Source organism: Diadema antillarum, unplaced genomic scaffold (genome assembly GCF_040938485.1).
Source record: "Diadema antillarum isolate AM-2024a unplaced genomic scaffold, OU_Dant_1.0 seq00000870_RagTag, whole genome shotgun sequence".
Taxonomy (NCBI): domain Eukaryota; kingdom Metazoa; phylum Echinodermata; class Echinoidea; order Diadematoida; family Diadematidae; genus Diadema; species Diadema antillarum.
This window is the reverse complement of record NW_027271736.1, coordinates 3338-24824: the sequence shown is the minus strand read 5'-3', so window position 1 is coordinate 24824 and position 21487 is coordinate 3338. Positions and strand designations below refer to the sequence as shown.

Genomic DNA, 21487 nt, shown 5'->3' with positions numbered 1-21487 from the left:
CAAACAGTTATTTGATAGACTTAGAATTACAAAATTGTAATCAAAACATTCCATTTACATGCTGTTAACATAAAATGAAGCCTCCGAAACATCTGGAAAATTAATTTGGTATGCCTTATGTTTTTATGAAAATCATGTATGTTATGTAGAAAGTGATGGGTAAATTGTGTCTTTTTTGGTTGATATACACTGTTTAAACATATTTGTGGGGCAACATCCTCATCTGCTAATATTTTATTGCTGAATGAAGAGGTGAGTTATGTGTGACACGTCTGCACTGTTTAAGAAAAATAGGTAAATCGTATAGTAAATCTATATTGGTGAGTAAACAAAGCAGCCAGAAAACTGAATGTGATTAAATATCTTTAGATATGTCATAAGCGATCATTGGGTGGGTGAACAATAAATCTAATTTGATTTTGTCCAGAGAAAATCACAAAAATGCAGTGTTAACATCCTTTTGAAGCCTCCGAAACCACTTTTTCTCTATAAAGTGTATTAGCTCAAAAAATTATTGCAGTATCATAATGTTTTTATTATTTTTGTTGTCTGTCCATGTCTGTTGATGATTTCATGGCATAATTTGGGGCAGACACTCAAAGAATTTATCAGAAATGTCAAATTAGATGTTTTTGCTGTTTCGGAGGCTTCAATGCGTCTCGGAGGCTTCACGTGTTAACGGAAAATTTGTATTGTCTCCTATTTTCAGAGAGTTTGGCGGATCTTAACTATTTTTGGTCTATTAGGTTAGGGCCCCATATCCTACATTTTGACATATAGATTAGGTCGCTTCTCTTATCTACATTCATATTATTTGACTAAACACTTTGTTTCGGAGGCTTCAAAACTGCTAACGGAAAATTCACTTGATGGAATAAAATCATCACAAAATTTCAGATAGCCCTAGAATCAAGTAAACTTTGATGTAAGTCTAAAGTTTAGCTGTACCTTACTATTTTCAGCATAAAAGAAAGTAACCAAAACACATCCACTGATCATTACTGTCCATCAAAGTTTGTAAACAATTGTTAACGGAAAATGAAGCCTCCGAAACCTCAAATTTGAAGTCATAGTATTCTAAAATAAAGGGCCAGATACAAACCAAACTATTTTGGTCATTTCAATTGACCATACAACTATGCTTTTAACATAAAAAATTAGATCTCTGCAGTTGCTGTAGAAAATTATTAACATTTCAAAAATGTTATATAAATTTCAATGCAACAAAATAGTCATTTTTAGGGTACATATGTGACTGTCAAAACAAAACGCATCAATACCTGGACCTGATTATGCTACCCAAGGTGGCTACTCATAAGGTGACTCACATGGGAAAAAATCTTTGAGATCTGTAAATCTATGTGTTCAGGGTGGGCCAAAAGGCTAAAAATTGAAAGTTACACCCTTTACCGTAAAACTGACCATATACTGCTCTTGCCATGTAGAAATACTTATTTCCTCAATATTCCACAGGATTTATGGGAGAGGTTTACTTCAATAGTTGGTGGTTTGATTCACAAGGCAGTTACATGCGAGGCATTTGGTGGAGGTAAAACATACTATAAAGACAATAGACAGAGCTGTGAGTGCAATTATGTTAAATGAAAAGGTAGCTAGTGGGATGAGAATGCGTTCCATTTCATGATCAATTCTTACTATACTTTGGCTTAGGACACTGAAGGTGAGAGATAGCGAGGGGATGGGGAGAAAACCCACTGAGTGATGACACTTACCAAGAAATCATCTGGTTGAATGCCGAAGAGCTGTCTGAAGTACCTAAATGCAATTGGAGCGTATGTCTTGAATCGGAATTCTGGGTAGGAGTGGGCCGGTGTGATGTTGCTCCCTTCACTATTCACAGAGGACGAGAAAGCGAACAAAAGAGAATAGCATAAAATTCACAACATGTGCTGGAAATTAAAAAAAGGTACATGTATATAGCGCTGTTTTTTTGAAATGATGCGAATTAATGACTGTATGATTTTTAATGTTTCCTTCTAACGCTTGTTCATTATAAACTGCATTTATATTTGAATGTATATTACCTGAAGTTGTGTTACCTTTAATATTGATTGTAAAGATATTGCATATCTGGCAAAGGCACTATGACCTACCCCAAGTCTTTTCAATATAAAATGTCATCAATTTGCATCATTTCTGGCATTGTTTATACTCAAATAAAAAACAAATTCATACAAATCTAATGCCTATCAACCAATTAAGCCAATCATTAGTCTGAAACACCCTGTGTACATGTAGCTACAACATGTAGCTCATACTCCAAAAATTTATGGTTCAAATTTCTTGGCCAAACACAAATGATTTGGAAATAAAAACACCAACATGCCATTAAAGGCAGCCAATCGCCATCCCTAATGGTACGTAAACTCCGAACGACCGAAGTTTGTGCATGCAATTGCGCAATGCCAGACTCGGTGCTATATCCATAAACGTGTGGGACAATGCTACCACTGAGAAAAGTGTGTGTGTGTGCGTGTGTGTGTACGCATCATACACAAACATTGTCACCGCGAGCTGCGGTGATTGGAGGAGAGAAGCCAGAAGACGCGTGTGTGTGTGTGTGTGTGTGTGTGCGTGTATGTGTACGCATCATACACAAATATTGTCACCGCAAGCTCCGGTGATTGGAGGAGAGAGGCCAGAAGACGCGTGGCTCTTTTGGCCTCTCTTCATGCGCATGCGCACTGAGAGTGTGCGTCCATTCGGAAGCTCTCGCGGCTCGCTGGGACAGCCATTTTGGGTTAGGAGATTAGCACAGGGAGCTCTCTTGTAGCCTAGCGTTTTGTTCGCTGACCCACTGAGCCAGCGCTATTCTCGTTCGGGGATCACTACATTTGATACAGAATGGGGGAGGCAGCGTGTTGCGTCCGTCTCCGTGCCGCACAAACCACTCGCCACGATTGAGTGTCTTTAACATGCATCAAGACATCAACAGTACATCAGCTGGAAACAGCAGTATCAGTATTGCAAGATAAAGTCTGTACTGCTGCAACAGTGATACCATATTACACCCATCACCATTTCACAAACAGCATGCAAGTTATTGAGCATATGTGTACCTGCAAGGATGCCTGTAGTCCTACATTCCTTACAAAAACATCAAAGTTTAATGAAGCCTGAATACAGGTCTGCCTGATAAATAGTGGACCAATACAGTGTTCACAGTACAGAGTAATTCAAACAACCACTTGCATTCACAGCTAAGCGATATACCTACACCTACAATTGTATGTAATTTCCCACGGCTAAACAACAATTGCAGCCTATCCAGGCATAAAATTCTATCAAAAACTGTCCAAAGCCAATGTTCATTCTGCAAATGGCATGCAAAAACTATGCACTCGGCATTCAGTACAGGTCGCAAATTTTTCACGATTCGGGACTTCCTAACAATTTCGCAAGTGGTAAAATTTGCAATTGTGGAGTACAGTACTGAATAGAGAAGTGTATGCATGCACGTAACATTCATGTTGGGCTCAGAATTAATATTTTCGTGCATTTTTCTATTCGCAAATACAGTAGCATCCTACTGGTAACATTTGCAAAAATAAGAACCTCACAAAATATTTGGTGTATACAGTACATTTGGTATGTGCATGCTTCAAATAGGAAACATTTCTCTTTCAATGATATGGTCATAACATGATTATTTTGTAGATATACATGTAATTACATTCCTTGTATAGATTTTATGATTCCACTGATAATGTGAACTTACTCCAAGAAATGGACTCTAGATGCAAAAGACTGCCCAGGATTAAAGCTGAAGCTTGTTCTCTGATGAAATCATCCAGATCAAAACTTGAGCTTTTTGTTCATTCTATTAATCTCTCTCTCTCTCTCTATACTATTTCTTTATACACACCTGTTGTACAGATGCTGATAATTAGACACACATGTACACATAATAAAACACTGTATGTACAAGCCTGTATGGTTCATGAATGTGAGTGTTGTCATTACTACAAGAGCTTTTAAATAGAAATTTACACTTTCATTACAATATGCATATTTTATAGTTTGTACAGCACTGTACAGCAATAAACCCTAAAAGATTCATAGCTAAAAGTTGTACACTACAACACTGCTTGTTATTAAACATGATGAACCCAACAGGACATCTTGACCCTTCACGGTGTTAGCAACAAAGCGGTCAGCCACTGGGCATGACCGAAATGCTATATTTGGACCACAGGAGTCAGTTCTGGACCATTGATCGGCAGGATTACCGGTCGTGGTATAAACAAGCCATTCCAGATAATGGAATCAATGGAAGTGTAACCCTCATTATTCAAACTCTGTCCAGCCAATTTCTCCACTGGCAAAGTACAATAGTACACGTACACTGTATCCACATTTCTGTCATGAAATCAGTATTTAACTGATATTTATTTAATCTGTACTTCATTCTTCAACTATTTTCCAGTTATGCACACAAAAACACTCGTGGTATCAAATGTTTGATACTGTACTTGAATCTGCAACATCAGGGGGGAACTCATTCACATGTACATGGAGTTTGTAATTTGTGATCCGTCTCCTTGGGGTACATTGTAGCTTTTCTTTTAAATAAAAGCTCAATGCTGCATTCACATTTCATATAATTAGGACAAGGATGGTTTTGTAGTAGCTCCATGGGACAAGCTTGTCAAATTTTTATTTCTCTTTTCGACAAAATGTTAAAAGTCTTGCCCGTCATTCTCTTCTTGATGTGAATTATTTCCTTTTTTTTGTTGTTGTTTCTTGGATCAAATATTAAGGGGGAAAGCATAATGTATATAGAATAGAAACATAAATACTTCACATATTAACATAAATCAATATATCTGAATCAAATTCTAATGATGAAATGAAGAGTTTGTTTGCAAAAACCGATAAGTCCATATTTGCCAAATGGTGATATTTGCGATTAAAGGTCAAGAAAAATAAAGAGAATAATAAGAAAATTTTTGCTTCTTTTGACCATAACTTTAAAAATGTACCTTTATATGTAGTGACCAATATATCATTTAAAAGGTATTATTTTGTACTTTATGACAAAGACCGTACTTCAAAATCTTCAAAAATGGACTTATCGGTTTTTGCGAACAAACTCAAATATAGATTGATGAAAAATAATAAATCACATTCAGCTGATAGGCTTACATGTATGTACAGACAGTACATATACAAAGTAAATCAAACACACACACAAGGGCTAGAAGACTTTCTCATGTACATGTATTGCACAAGAACACCATACAATGTACCTGCAAATCTCATTCGAAATCTATGCCATATTTACACTGGCCTACATTGTACATATGGTACATGGCACTCTGTCATGGACCCACAGATCCGTGTGCAAAGCCAGACACACCCCTGTTTTGCGCCAGATAAGCTGGCCCAATACACTGCAATGAGTGAGTCACAGACTGGCATGCTTATTTTGTTTTGGTCAATTCACATTTTTGTGCAATGCAACTGGGATTACAGTTGGAGCTTTATAGTGATTAGCAAACAGTCTTTATCAAAATTATGCATAGCTGTGTCTGGATTTTATTCAAACTGGCACCTAATATCTGTATGCACAGTCTGCATTTCAGTATTTAAATTTTTACTGCACTTACTTTATTCATAGGAGGTTCACAAGCAAGAACTGTGTAAATTCCTATTTTCTCCATAAAAAAGCAAGAACTGTGTAAATTCCTATTTTCTCCATAAAAAATCAATAAAAAAGAATGTATCTGATTCTGGAGGTCGTTTGCTCATTTAGAGCAGGTGAGTTACCCAATCACAATCAATTTTCATATTTACTTGCCCATATGTACAAAATTTGTATCCACGTAACTTTGCAATAGCAGACACTCCCATCCCATCCTTTCTTCTTCCAGTGAAGAGTAACACCCTATTATGTACAATGTATATTGTGAATTTACAAGCACATACTTGACATGTCCTGAGGTATAGTGAGGTGCCCGCACCTCGTCAGGGGCCCGAATACCGTCACCCCGCTTAAAATTGTTTTGAGCGCACTAAACAAAAATGTATGCCCGGGACTGTGTTCTGTACGCTTGAAACTTGGCAGGGCTACCACAACCAGGCAAATTGTGGTGAAAATCGAACAGTTTTTCGCGAAAATATGAAATTTTCATGGGGCTATAGGAATACGTGTTATAAGTCACCGCACACATCTTTTACGTGTATGTCTATGGGAACATCACGGTTACTCGCACACGTCTTTTACGTGCTAAGTCTATGGGAGAGCGGGTGACGAGTTGCGGGCCCCTTCCTTAGCGCGCAACTTTTTCGCATCGTTCGCGTTTGACGACGACAGCTGCAAATTTTCAATATCGATCAGTGAACTTGTGATTCCATTGGAATTTTCAGTATTTTTCCTATATGTGAGTTGGATTTCAAAGAATTTCAGTGGCGAAATGTGATTCAAATATGGGCAAACATTAACTATGACGAGGTGCGGGTCACCCAAGTATACTGTTTGTGTATTTGATGAAGTCCATATTTTACCCTTCCTTTATCACTTGACATTATACAGTGTAGCTTACTGAAATGAAATGTTAGTAATGCCCTTTACAATGTACTGTAAAACATGATATATTCGCGGTATGAAATTTTCGCGAATTGGAGCCGACAGCCTTTTTCGCATCATGAATTGCTACTGGCATTCAATGCATGTAGTGTAGACAAAAGCTTTCGCGTGCATTTTAATTTCGCGAATTTTGGCGCTCGCGAAATTCGCGAAATTAAAGTGCACGCGAAAATTCCTCGTTTTACAGTATTTCTTTGATCTTAAACAGAAAACACAAACATGCAGGTGTGCTTATGTGGGACTTAACCCATAAAAATACAGTAATTTAGTGAATGCAATTTCCCACATGTATATTCAAACCCCTTTGACAGAGAAACTAAAGCAATGCATTATTCTATGAAAATATAATATCATACTAAATACTAAGATCTGACCAAAATTGCTTCAAATAACACATTAACATTAATGAAAATAGTAGTTCCATGCAAACATGAGAGAAGTAGGCATTATATATTAGTTATAATATACTGTAAAACGAGGAATGTTCGCGAATTTCACTAGCGTCAAGATTCGCGAAATTTCTTGTTTATGCTACATGTATTGAACGCAAGTGGCAATTCGCGAAAATTTCATGCCACGAAAAAGGCCGTCGCCTCCAATTCGCGAAAATTTCGTGCCACGAATATATCATGTTGTACAGTAGTCTACAATAGGAGTGTCCAATCTAATCAAAGCAAGGAAAATGTACACTGTACCACATACAATTTATACAGTACTACAATGTCCCTCTCATTGCTTGCTGTCATTAAACAAGCATCTAACTTTTTTTCCATTCTTTTTTACCTAACACTACACCTCAAGGTACATGTATGCGGAGATAAAATGATACGAGTCTTCGCATATTAATGAAAATGTGTTGAATTTGATCAGTCATACATCTGCAGATGATACGTTGCTGTACATGTGTACATTAGATTCAGTGCAAGGGGAAAGTGAATATTTGGTCTCATGTATCAACATATAGGCAAATTACCTTCTATATCAACATGATATGAATAACAATATCTGGGGTTTTTTTACAGCATCAAAAGCGAACCTGATACATGCAGCTGTTACCAACTTTTATCTTTGGTGTTACTCAAACCAGGTTCATTGCTGTTTACCCCATGGGTTGCCATGGCAACTGCAGGTAAAAAGGAACCAAAACTATTTGGAGGAGGAAGCACGTGCTATGACATTAAAAGGATTTTTTTTTTAAAGGAAGACAATGTTGTCCCAAGTAAAACATACACAAGTATGAGTATTAGATGTAGGAAATCACAACTCTTAAATATAAAAGTCAGTTATATTAGAAATTTCACTGTCAAACTATAGTGTTGGTAAAATGAATAATCTTGATATAAAACAACTTTGGCATCATTTGATAAATTTCTTCCCAACCAATTTTACAAACACGACCTGTAATATCAATATCCAGCGTTCACCAAACACACCTTCATGCTGAAACAGTTATGATTTCAAACTCTGCAGCATTCAGAAGCAATTTATATCTCAACTTGCCCAACCTTTGAATGTGCTTTATACTGCAAGAAAGAAAGTGTCAGCAGTCTAGAACAGGTGGTAAACCACATGATCTACATTAAATCACCTGACCAACGACAAGAGCTCTGATACTCTACAAATTAAAGCTTTCTAATGAATTGTGTAATTCCTTATTTTTAAAACCATGACCAGTCAGGTTCAGCTTCTATCTCGCTCAGAAATGAGGGTGTACATACACTCGTTAATCCCATTCATTATAACAAATGTGGGGGTTACATATTGCTATGTACAACCTTGTAAACCACCTGCTTCAAAATCATCCAGATTTATGTTAAACTCTGGTTTACTCATCATACTCTGTACATTGTACTGGCGTATGTCCTATTGCACTAGTTTGCTTTGCAGTGCCATTGTATATTGTATACTAGCCTTTTGGCGAGACAAAATAAAAATAACAAAACTGGGCAAGGTTCACTGAATATCACACAAATATCTTAGTGATTACATGTAACGTATGGCTAGATCAATTCACAGTGTTATTTCCCACTGCTATTTGCAATGCTGTAAATTTTAAATACTGCTGCAAAGGCATCACACAAAATATAGTACAAATCTTGCATTGTACTACAGTCACTTCCTTGGCTGGAATGCAAGAGGGAAATCTAAATTGCATACCGGGTACATCAACAGTAAGTAGTTGTATGAGAGATGAACTGTAGATGAAGTACTCAGTAAGAATTTACTCCCTGTGTAAAGATGTCATTTTGAACAGTAAATCGTGTGCACACTGTCAGTGATTTGTTCTTTGATTCTGAAGATAAATGGAAACATATCTCTACAGCTACAGTATAATAGAGTTTTTCTTCTTTAACTCTCATATCAAAGTGAAACATACATGTACGTACATGTAGTATACTCATGGTATCATTCTATGTACATATTTCTCTGAGTGAATACTTAATATTTACACTGTATTTGTATGACATATGCCTTACCAAAAACAAAAACAAATTTAATAACTGCAGTCTTTCTGCCAAAGAGGTACTGTACAACTGTTTTTGTTTCTTCATTCTTCTTTCTTTCTTTTTTAAGTAAAAGCCTGATATCTTGTTGTATATCCACTGACTGGATTCATATGCATGTAAATTGTAATACACAGAAATACAACACTCTTTTGTGTATTTATCATGGTTTGATGCCGCAGACAAAATTATGAGTACAGCTTTGTAATATTGGCAAATACTTACATGTACAATTTATCATACACAATGTCTGATACAAGCACAAATACATGCACACAATCAGACATACTGGTACCAGTTTTCATCCACACTGATCACACTGTACTCTGCAGTACTCTTTCATTGACCCTGTACAGTTTTCCTTGATAGTCTCTTCCTTATTCCAGGCGATGCAAAGGCCTGCGTGAAGCTAATACACCCAATTAACACTTTCCATGAGCTTAGGTCTATGTCACACTTGTTCATCATTCTGCATGTTTGATGGTACCAATCACAGAGTCATTTCACCACATTACAATTTGTACAACGTGTATGCTTGATCAATGCATCTCCAGCATACAAATTGCGTTTAAAAGAAAATCTACGCCAAACAAAACTTTGTTCCGTTGCACGTCGGCAATTCTACAAGAACCAACTGACTAGGCTTCGTTTCGGGCCGGCTCTTCAACCATGGAGTCACATGACCACATCCCATGATGACCCTTTCCAGTGTCATGATCACAAGACATGGCGTGACCCATCAGGTGTTACTAATTCTGCAGCAACAGGGTCGTATCCCATGGAACTCGGCTCACAGGCAAGCTCTGAAAATGACCGGCTTGCTGGGGCACGACAAAACCTACTCACCCGCCGGTAGATGGGCAAGTGGAATCTTGGCAGTAATGAAAAATATGGGGCCCTTGTGCAAATGCTCATACAAACAAATGGGAGAATTTCTTCTCTTTTTTTTTTTTTTGTATTACCCTGCGTGCCTCAATCATGCCATCCATTTTTTTATAAAGACTGAATTCATGCAGTGACTTGGGTTCACAGACAAATATTCTGTTTTTACCACCTCCCCTAGCTCAGCTGACGTGTATTTTCTAATTTACAATAGTTCATGTTCCTAATGCTTAAAAAAAGAAAAAAGAACTTTACTGAGTGGTCTTCACAAAGACAGGTTCATGGTAGCTAAAAACTAATATTCTACACAGGAAATGCCAAACTGTTAAAACTAATGTTCATGCAAAATTACATTACAAGATTTTTCATGCTATTCTCTTTTACGGAGATGTTAACCTCTTTACACACACACACACCCAAAAGTTTCAAGAAAAGACTTTCAGACATTTTTGCAAAAAGACAAGTCACTTCAAGTATTTCAGAAGTGATGACCATTTGAACTTCAGTATATCAAGTACAATGACCTCCTGAAGAGCATAATTTGAATGGTATTCCAAAGTGCTAAGCTGATGAAAATTACACTTTCTTTAGTTTTCCTCAGATGAAATATTTCTTGGTTCTAAATTTAGATAAAATAAAAAAGAACTGTACCATTGTAAACATCTTTCAATCTGGTGGTGCATTGACACCCCTTAACAAAATTCTTAAGAAAACCAAAAGTGAGTGTGTTGTACTTTTTCTGCAAAGAAAAAAAAAGTTATTAAAAAGAGATATTACAGTAAAGGAGAAGAACAGTAACTTTGAATGACTTGCTGATCTGTTGATTTAGTTTTCTGTATTCAGGGAACAGGCATTACCCTGGGGTCAATAATTCTCTCTGGAGAGCTACAACTGTGATACTTGAAAGCCACACTACCTAGACTTGCAAAAGGGAATTTCATAACAAGCAAAACAGCTTTTGCTCTGGTGCTTGGGGGGAGCTTTTGCTCTGGTGCTTGGGGGGAGGGGGGCATATAAAATCATTTGAACTTTCTCCAAAACAATCAATCACACCCTGATACCCCTTTCACCATGACTTTCTCCATTTGTTACCTGATGAACTCACGGGTGAGCCAGCATGGAGAAATCTGATTACTGTCACAAATTAATTTCTATACCTACATTTCACTACCAAATTCAAGCACAAAGTACGGGGTAACACACATGCTGCACTGCACTAATACAATCACAACCATCACTTTCGTTTTTGCATGCTTATCACAAGTACAGCACAAATGGTGAATCACAGTGTTGGGACATAGAGAGTTTCAAGATTTCACTAAAGATTTGGTCACACATACATTTACACCAGTATACATTTAGTCTACGACTAGTATAAAGAGAAGTATCGTAACATAGATGGTCTGTTACAGATGCTAATTCTTACCTTGGGAAAAAGACACTTTCCACGACAGTAAAGTCCTGCAGGAGGACATCGCGCTCCCTTTGGTCCTTCTTGGCCGACAGTCCCCCAACAGAGTGACCAATGCCAAGCTGGATGGCGGCCATAAGGGTGGACGACGAGGTCTGGCGAAAGAGAACACCATTGTCACTTGGCGATTTAATCAACAAGGTCACTGTTGTATGACCAGCACTTGGACTCTCATCTAACAGTACAGCATGAACTTTCATGTTCTGCTTTCTTTTTTTCCCCTAAGCAAATAGTCTGGCTGCTTCAAAGTGTAACAAAGTCAATCAACCATCAAAAATGTAGTGTAGGATACCCTCGACATGGGTGACAGTAGGGCTTGCATGCATCTATTTCCAATTTGTTTCAAGAGAATGTATGCAAACAAAGCAAGAGCATGGTACCAGTGCAAATCTGTGCAATCACAGTATGCCTGTAACCTTGTTTGAATATTGCACTGTGTACATCATGCATATTATCTTCAAGGCACAAAATAAAAAAAGAGCACTGATGCCATCTCTGTTTTCCCCCTGACGTTCCGAGGCTGATGGTACAGATTAAATCACTTTTCTATGGATATGGAAAGTGTCTGATGTCCCGGCAGTGCTCTGCATCACAGATGACCTCTACGCAGGCAACCCCTCCGCTGGATTGAGACCATCGAGATGCCCAGACTGATAGAGGAGTTTTTTCTTGCATTCGTATCATGTCATCCTACACTGATACATATGACTGATAATGAAGCGAAGTGGAAAATGTGGCTGTATACATGTATATTCTTGTACAGAGTAATTGAATTGTTTTTTGTTTTGTTTTGTTTTGCTTTTTAAATGCTGGCCAAAGAATGTCCCTCCCTGATCAAAAATAAATCTCAGAGTAAAGGCAAAACCTTTTCAGGCTAAAATACAGGTCACAAAAATAGGGTGGATAACTTAAGTAGGAGTGTCATGACACCAAATACCTTTGCACTTTCCCATTTTAATACTGACTACATGGCAGACGCTTTTCGAAAGTGTTTAGCTTGCAATCATTTCAAGTACTATGTCTGATACCAATTTACAATGGTGCATTTGTTATACACTTTTACAGTGCCACAGACATTTGAAATTGTTCTCTATTAAAGCACTACATTTATTCTGTATATTAATGGTATCCTTTAGCAAAACACTGAAATTTTGTGTATTCTAATTTAAAAAAAAATCCTTTCAGAAAACCAGTTACGTTGACCTTTCTTATGATACTTCCATGCCCACTGTCAGCTGAAGATCAACACGAGTAGAGAAATGCGACCTTTTGAGGATATGCCGAGACTGATGTCAGTGAATATCAATATGCAACTCTTGTCTTCGATACTACATTTTTAAGGTCAAAGTGCATTATTTGCATTTTCCCTCCTCTTTTTAAGTCATACTGTACGCTCTATACAATGTAATAGCCAAGACATACCTTTTTATACGTTGTTTCGCCATATGTATCCACTCTCCGATGTCCAATCTTTTTCTGTCTTGCTACAGTCCCACCTCTCGTCAGCTCATACTCCTGTCCAGTCATACTTTGCTGTAATCAATAAGGTGACAAACATGTAACGTGTCCAAATAGATGAGGAAATAGGGAGTAATTTCAGAGGGTTAATCTATTTACCATTGTGCCACATACAATGAAGAGAGAAGACAGCAACATTCTGCCAAAACCATTTTGAGTCATCATGCAGAACATATTCTAATGATACTCAAAAACATTTAAAAAAAATAAAAAATAAAAAAGAAGACAAACAGATAAATGACAATGTTATCAAAACAACTAAGAAATGTTATACAAGTGATGTGATATGTGAAAGTGTCCCTAACATGCAGAGTAGCATAATAACTTGTCAACATAGTAAAAATTCTGGAAGTTTAAATGACACATTCAATATCAATATATCACATTCGATAACTCAATGTTTTCATCTCACAACATGATTTTAATACTGTCTTCTACTTCAAGTCTTGTCACTTCAACAGCCTACATTGTTGTAAACATACAGTGTATCTTGTTTTATGCTTTTTTAAAGGCAAAAAAGTCAACATTGGAATTCTAATCTCACTGTTCATTTTGCTCATCGATATAATTTATATGTGACCCAGAGGCATATTAGTAGAACACCATTGTATTTGTTCAAACAAGGCATTCTAAGCTGCCAGGAGAGTTACATAAATTGGAAAAACTACACCATTGTAGATGCAGTCCTGACAAAGCTCCACCCCTAAAGCCCACTCTCCCCACCCCTTTAGGGTCACCAATGTGCAGCCAGCCTGACCTCACGCTTCAAGAGGCCAGAATGCTGCAGAAATGCACTGCATTCAGACATGCTGGTCGGTACTCCTATGATGCACAGCAGTGATGAACACATACACATGCATTACAATGTACACACATAATACCACATACCACGTTTCATGACTCAGAACATTTGCAGTTGCATTGATTGGTGTGTACAAGGAGGTACTTGCCCAGTACCTCCTTGGTGTGTACCGGTACATGGCTGACTGGGCATTAGCTGTCACTTAATAGCAAAAGATTCAAACAATGGATTTTTCACATAATTTGGGCTGGGAATAATAGTGATTCTTGCCTGGCTTTAATACCGTCTCAGGGCTCATCCCCTTTTTAGTAAGCATGTTTTGGAATTCACACCACTTTTAAGCAAAACTGCACATTTAGATGATATTTTGACAAGAATATAACATGCAATGTCAGGAGCTCCTGAGTTATATCATGTGAAAGAAAAGAAAAAAAAAACTCATGTTCATTCTATTTGTGGGGTTGTTTTCTTTAGTAGGTAACTTGTCATATTTCTTCATCAAACTGAGCCATTTCAGATCATCAATATGAGGTTTGTGGCATTTTTTTTTCTCATGTATTTATTTTCCAAATCAAATAGAATCCTTACTCGCTAGAGTTAATCACACAAGTGCTTTAAACCCACATGCTCAAAACAATAACACAACTATAACCAAGTTATTCCCAAAGACCTAGTTCTTTAAATGAGAAAGAATAGAAGCACTGAGTCTATCAGGGCCACAAAATCAAAGGCTATGTCATCCACATTATATTTCTTTACACTTACGGGGATACATAATTTAAAAGAAAATTTACCACATGTGTGCACACAGTGCATGTATGCACACATATGTAAATGCTCATGATAAAGACTGTTAAGAATAAGGTTTATACTTACATCCAGAGGTCTTGTTCTTGACGGTAATTTGATTGATGCATTTTTTGCTGTGAAATACAGAAACATTTCAAATATTTCATATTATGAGTGTGTACGATGTGTTTTACATATTCAAAGCATTGTTTCCAGTCTCAAACTCTGAGCTACTGTGTATACAAGGTCCCACATATTTCTCCAATATTGTGCAAAAATTAAGCTATGAAAATACTGCACTTGAGTATCATATGGGTACAATTTATGATCATACATTGTATTATCAATATGAACATTTTTAAAATCTCTGAGGGGCAGGTATCATCCTAAACATTTCCCAAAGACGAAGGACAATGATGTTAGAATAAACAATTACAGAAACAGTTCCCTAGTACAATTTGTACATGTATGAGATACTGTATTTGTTCACAGTGTACATGTACTGTACAGCTGATGATGCAGATGCTTTTTAAACATAACTTTCAAAACTTGTGCGCTCATGCATAATGTACAATAGTTGTACATCATCATCAATATGACCAAAATTTTATAGTTCATTCAGCAGAGTGCAACAATTTGCACAGAATTGAACCACCACAATGCTATTAAACTGAATGAACCATTGATAATCTACACTGTACAAATGTAGGCTAAAATTTTAATTGTTAAGGGGTACCCTGGTACAACATGTGTACAAGTGTATATCCCATGAAGCACATTCTCCACACCTGTAGTAGGTGCAGTTCCTTTGCATACAAATCCAACCAGACCAGTATATTTACACCATATTTTGTATCTCATACCTACATGTACAGTGTACTTTGCACCAATGGTAACGAGCAAAATCAGGATCGTAGAAATACGGTACAATGTAAAATTATCAGGTACACATTGTAAGTAATACAAACAATGTTGTCTTCTTTTTCATTCTGGAGGAAACGTGAACTATTGAGAAGCATATTGATCAACACAAGTTCTGTTACAATTGTACATGTACATGTATGTAAATGAAAATGCAGCATACACTGTCACAATTTACAACCTGTCACTACAACAAATATTGACTCATTAATTGCAACAAGTTTGGCAAAAAGGAGTGAGAGTTCAAGATAAGTACATGGCTGATCCCACACGGCCTTGGCACTTTGGCAGAGAACATTTCATTGATGTTGAGAGACTTAGGACAAGGAGTATTGAGATTTATCGGATTGCCCTTGTGTTAAGGGTGTGTAGTGCTGTTTGACCTTTTCTACCTTGCATGTAAACCCTGTAAAGCACCGTGCATGCACAGAGTCAAACACGAGACCAAAAACCTGTCACATCTGCGGTGACCGGCTTAGCTCCACCTGAGCTCTTACTCAGGAACCACAGACTTCAGAAAAACAAGATGAAATTTTGTGGCAACAAATCTGGCATCCCTGGACACACTCCACACTAGTCATCCACGGCTAATACAACGACCTCTCAGTGAGAGCTGCTGCATGCATGAATAATGGGATGTGTACATTCATCACAGCAACTGTGTGACAGCTAAAATATGTGTCTGTGCTACCTTTTCATTTGATGCTTTCCTTTGATATTACCTTCCTTCTGCCACATAAAAAATCCTCCCAAAGTTACAAAGACATTTAAAATTTATAAAATGACAAAGAAAGTCACCATGACATACTGTAGGTTTTCTTCTTACACGTGTACTATAAACACATAGATTTAAAAGTAACAAAAAAAAAATGGAGGTTCAAACATGAAAATAAAAAGGACAAGTTCTGATGTTACTGTTAATGACATGTTCTATAAGGTACATGTACAATGTACCGGTAGTCTATGTTGACTTTGAGATTCTTAAAACGTAACTTACATTATGTACAGCTTACAAGTATGTACTGTAAAAGTGGTTTCTTTCGCAGTGGTTTTATTTTCGCGCTTTTCGCGCTTTGAGGTTGAACCGCGAATTTAACATCACGCGAAAATGTTTTGAACCTGTTGCTTGTTACAACGCTATCATTACCGACCGCGAATTTAAACACACGCGAAAAAGTCGGCACCGATGGAAACCGCGAAAGTTTCTGTACGCGAAAGAAACCACTTTTACAGTACGTGTATGTCTGTGATACAATTCAACAGGTTTATTTGCACACACCCAATACAAACTTTATCGGACTCTATGACACCAGCATGATGAAATACACTGTACATGTAGTATACAATTGGAATAAAGAGAAATAATTCAAATTCATGAATCCTTTGATATCAATGCCTTGTGGCAAGATATTCATATCCTATCATTGTTTTTGTTTTCATTTTTGTTTTAAGTACAAAAACAGTTCAAGTGCATTTTGTGGTTGTTGCTACACTGAGTGACATACAGTTTTGTCACTACGTCTAGACAAAGTTAAGGCAATGTTCTGTGATGATTATTGGGGATTTCTTTCGAGAAGCATGCAATTGTACATTCATTTGAATGCACAGACAGTTGTACATGTGCGTCACCATTGTGCCATGAACTGTTTGTCATCGCCTGCCCATACATCTGTGTATACACCACATTGGAGATCATCCAAAATGAAAGAGCTGTTATTCATTTGGACCTACTAATATGGTACAATTACAAATGTATTCACAATACTAAAGACGACTGCCAAGAGGCAGAGGCAAAAAATAAGAAAGAAAAATACTGAGCAATCAAAACTTCTGAAATTCATGCGGCATTTCCGTTGCCTCACAAGGAAACATATCATTAGTTTGCAATCCTTGTAAAAAAAGAAAACAGAAAATGTGGTGCCAAAATGTATTCTAAATTTTGCGATGAAATGCATTCCATATTTTCATATGAGCATGAACAACCAAACCAAAGATATTTTGCACAGCAGCTGTTGTAAATTTAGTACCATTATATATTGAAGGGAGTTTTTAGGTACAATTTCCTTTTGCCAAAGGATTTTGGCAAAAGCTCATGAAAGCTGGATGAAAGTTGATTTCAATTGCTGTAAATCACAGAATCTCTTTGTTCATATTTTGTCTGTATTCTCTGGTTCATTTGTTTCTTCTCAATTAAACAAACTGCCATGTACCAAGCCATAAGTTATCAAGGATTACTTTGAGAAATTCACATGCACTTTGTACATTACATTTGTACAATTGTATTTCACAAAAGGGGTCAATAATGTATTCAAACAATGCAGTATACATGTACACACACAGAATGTCTGGGGTTTTTTTTTACTGCTAAATACAAACAACACTGCTTAGACTTTAATAGATACTGTATACGATTTGTAGGCCATAAATTTAGAGAGTCTAATTTTTCGCAAATCGGGACTTCCCAACAATTTCTTGAGTGGTTAAATTTGAGATAGTGGAGTACTGAACTGAACACAGAAATGTACAAGTATACACGTGTGTACGTCACATTAATATAGGGATCAGAGTCAATATGTTTGTGTCTTTACTTTCGTGAACAGCACCCCGACTTGCAAAATTCCCAAAAAATAAAAACCTGGGCATAATACAGTAGGCTAATGTACATAATATACAAATGCATGAAAATCAATGGACATCCTTTCACTTGGACTTATCCTGTCAATTGTTGCTATATTGTACATACAAAATGTACACTTTTGTACCCTGTATACTGTACACACTGTACTGTAAAACACAAAATATTTGCAGCATGAAATTTCCACAAATTGGAGCCAATGACCTTTATCGCGGAATGAAATTAATCACCACTGATATCCAATGCAATAGTGTAGACAAAAACTTTCGCATGCAGTTTAATTTCATGAATCTTGGCTCTCGCGAAATTCACACACAAAAAAAATGCACACAAACATTTCTTGTTTTAGAGTACATGTATGTCGGACACATTTCAGCAGGAATATGGTTGTTAGGAACAAATTTTCAGGGTACAATGGAAAACTACCAACCCAGTCCATTGATGAATAATGTCTGTCTATTACATTGTAGTTGCACTACACATACATGTATAATTATGCCTACATTGTACAATGTATAGAAGCTTGCTCTTACTGTACACAGCCCTGCTGTACCTGTATATTACATCACTGAGAAATTTGTTTTCAAAATTACTGTACAGTTGTAGCTACCACACAACAACATGACAATGATTTGATGAGTTTTATTAAATTTACAAAATTATACATGTACCACAGCGAGTTCTTCCTTGTTGACCGCTGCTGGAGCAGAAACATTTCATTGAGCTGGGATAAATACAATGTAGTGCATGCTCTATCATGCAACATACTGGATTATAGAATGACAAATACTGTACATACCAGTACTAAATTACATTTCCCGAGTGCCATTTTATTTCATCAAGGCTGCAGGCCCAGGTGACATAGAATTGCATGAGGGATAATTTAGTAGGGAGTCTACTTGTAAACTGTATGTGCCAACTATATGAATTGTAGCTAGCCACGCATCTACAATTGTACACGCAATGCAATGTACATTTTACGTATGCACCATGAATACGATGAAAATAACCTATTTTTCCTTACATTCTAGACCAACTATATTTTCCAGTTCATTCTTACATGTATACCTTTTCTCCTTGCTTTTTTTCTTTTCTTTTCTTTTTTTTGGGTCTCATGACAAACATTCATCTGTTTAATAGCAGGTTTTCTCTCGAAGATCTTACACTGTATTTCTAAACCAAAAGCCTCGGGTTTGGTGCATTCCTATTCCATGACCCAGATCGACATCAGCAGCCAGCCAGCCGCACCAGGGCAGCAGTCAGCAGCAGCTGGATGACAGCGCTACCTTGTGTACCCTGTACCCTATACAATACTTGTACATGTAGTATACACTTGTATGTTCGCAATACAAACGCTATTCAGAGAATATGCACTCTTCGGTGGTGGTGGTAGCTCACTAACTTCAGCAGAGAGTATCAGGCGAATGCGTGCATGCTGATGACGCTATTAGCGATCAACGAGAGAGTCTTGGTAATAATAGATTCTTTATACACTGTTTTTTTAATGCATCCAGCAATATTCATGGCTATAAATTCATTTTCGACTGCTCTAATTGAAATGTAATGATGGCAATGAGAAGCTTAAACATGTAATACATTGTAAACTACACTTAGAATACTGTTACGTCATAGGCCTACAGTGTACGTAGGTCTAAATCTTTCATAACCACAGACTGTCTGTAGTATAGCGAGGTGCCCGCACCTCGTCAGGGGCCTTACCATCACCCTGCGTAAAATTGCTACCTGACTACAAGCAGATTGAACAAAAATGTACGCCCAGGACTGTTCAGTACGCTTGAAACTTTGCAGGGTTACCACAACCAAAACCCAGCAAACTGAGGTGAAAACCGAAGTTTTTCTTGAAAATCTACCGTATACATGTTATGTCCATCATCAAGGTTATCCGCTCACATCTTTTATGTAGCTTTGTTTATGGAAGCTTGGGGTGCTGAGGTGCGGGCCCCTTCTCTAGCGCACAAATATTCCGCATCATTCCCGTTGATAGCTGCAAATTTGCGGGTTCAATGACTGAATTAGTCGTTCCATTGGAATTTTCAGCATTTTTCCTGTATGCGAGTGGGATTTCATAGAATTTCAGTGACGCAATATGATTTAAAAATGCATAAACATGTCATTAACTATGACGAGGTGCAGGTCACTAACTATAAAATGTATCGTGGCGCTTTAACTAGGCAGGGTCATAAATGCCTTCTGCCCCTGAAATCCAGTTAATCAGATTTATCTCTCTTGTCGTCAGTTAATATGAGTGTACCATGTAACCTGTTAAATTGTATGTATTGTAACAACCCTGATTGCTTTGCTGGACACTTCAGGCTATAGATATGAGTATGAGCCGCCTATGTGTATCGCCCGACCGCATCAAAACGGTGAACGCCCGGTCCGATCCATGTCAGCGCACAGCACAGACAGGCACAGCTTTACCCACAGCTACAGATGGGGTAGGACGTCTACTCTGTATTGATTGCTAGCTACCGGGCCCGCGCCCGGGTACACAGCATTGACAGCAATACTACCATACCTTCGTACGGTATGTAACACTACTGACTTGTATTCCGGAGACATACTCGATGTCTTACAAGGTCTCTTTGAAGTCAAAAGTAGCAATAAATACAACCATTTTACACACACTGATATATATAGAAGTGATTACTTACTACTGGATTCTGAACTGTGCCGTTCCCGCTCACGTTGTTTAGCATTTTCGGTGGTTGTATCCGCCATTATGAAATTCCCGATATGGAAATAACGTCACGGAGTTCCACGGCCTCGCGTTCGTACGTTCCACACGTTCACACTCACAAGCATAAAATATACACACACCTGCCGCCCCGCTGTCTTTGACCGCAAACAGAAATGTACCGCAGTGAATATTCTTCGTTAATATTATCCCGAGCGTACGAGAATACAGATTACATGTTCATATGAACAATAACCCTCCACATACTACATTCTCCCGTTGCAAAATCCCATGTTTCCAATAACAAATGTTAGAAAGTTGTATTATCTGCCTCCGCACATGTTTACACATTGCAGATAGTCACAGCATAGCATACAGTATATAGCATGCACAACAGTACAGTGCAACCAATGGTACACACTCACAAGGCCCATACGAACCATACGATACGATAGGCTAGCTATTCTTGCGGTCGGCTACACGTCACTTCCGGTTGACTGGAGTGAAAACAAACAGCTTGCACGCGCTAAGCCTGCATATGCTGTGCATAATGCGCATACTGCATGCTGTGCCTGCATGTGCGACGCGTTTTATGTGCAACTCTACGCAGACATGGGGACTGTTTTTCATTACTAGTATTCATTTTGTCATTTATTC

At 37.6% G+C, this 21487-nt stretch overlaps 1 protein-coding gene across 2 annotated transcripts in view; it reads right to left on the bottom strand.

Moving 5' to 3' along the window:
- The window catches only part of LOC139740619 (phosphatidylinositol 4-phosphate 5-kinase type-1 alpha-like), a 59226-nt gene extending 38036 nt beyond the window's left edge, over positions 1-21190 (bottom strand). For both annotated transcript variants that reach the window (XM_071651202.1, XM_071651203.1), the window contains exons 1-5: positions 20808-21190; positions 14664-14710; positions 12890-13000; positions 11423-11562; positions 1734-1851 (exon numbers count right to left, since the gene is read on the bottom strand). In XM_071651202.1, coding sequence (XP_071507303.1) covers positions 1734-1851; positions 11423-11562; positions 12890-13000; positions 14664-14710; positions 20808-20874 — 483 coding nt within the window. In that variant the 5' untranslated portion in view covers positions 20875-21190. The remainder of the gene's footprint in view (positions 1-1733; positions 1852-11422; positions 11563-12889; positions 13001-14663; positions 14711-20807) is intronic.
- Positions 21191-21487: the final 297 nt, after the last annotated feature.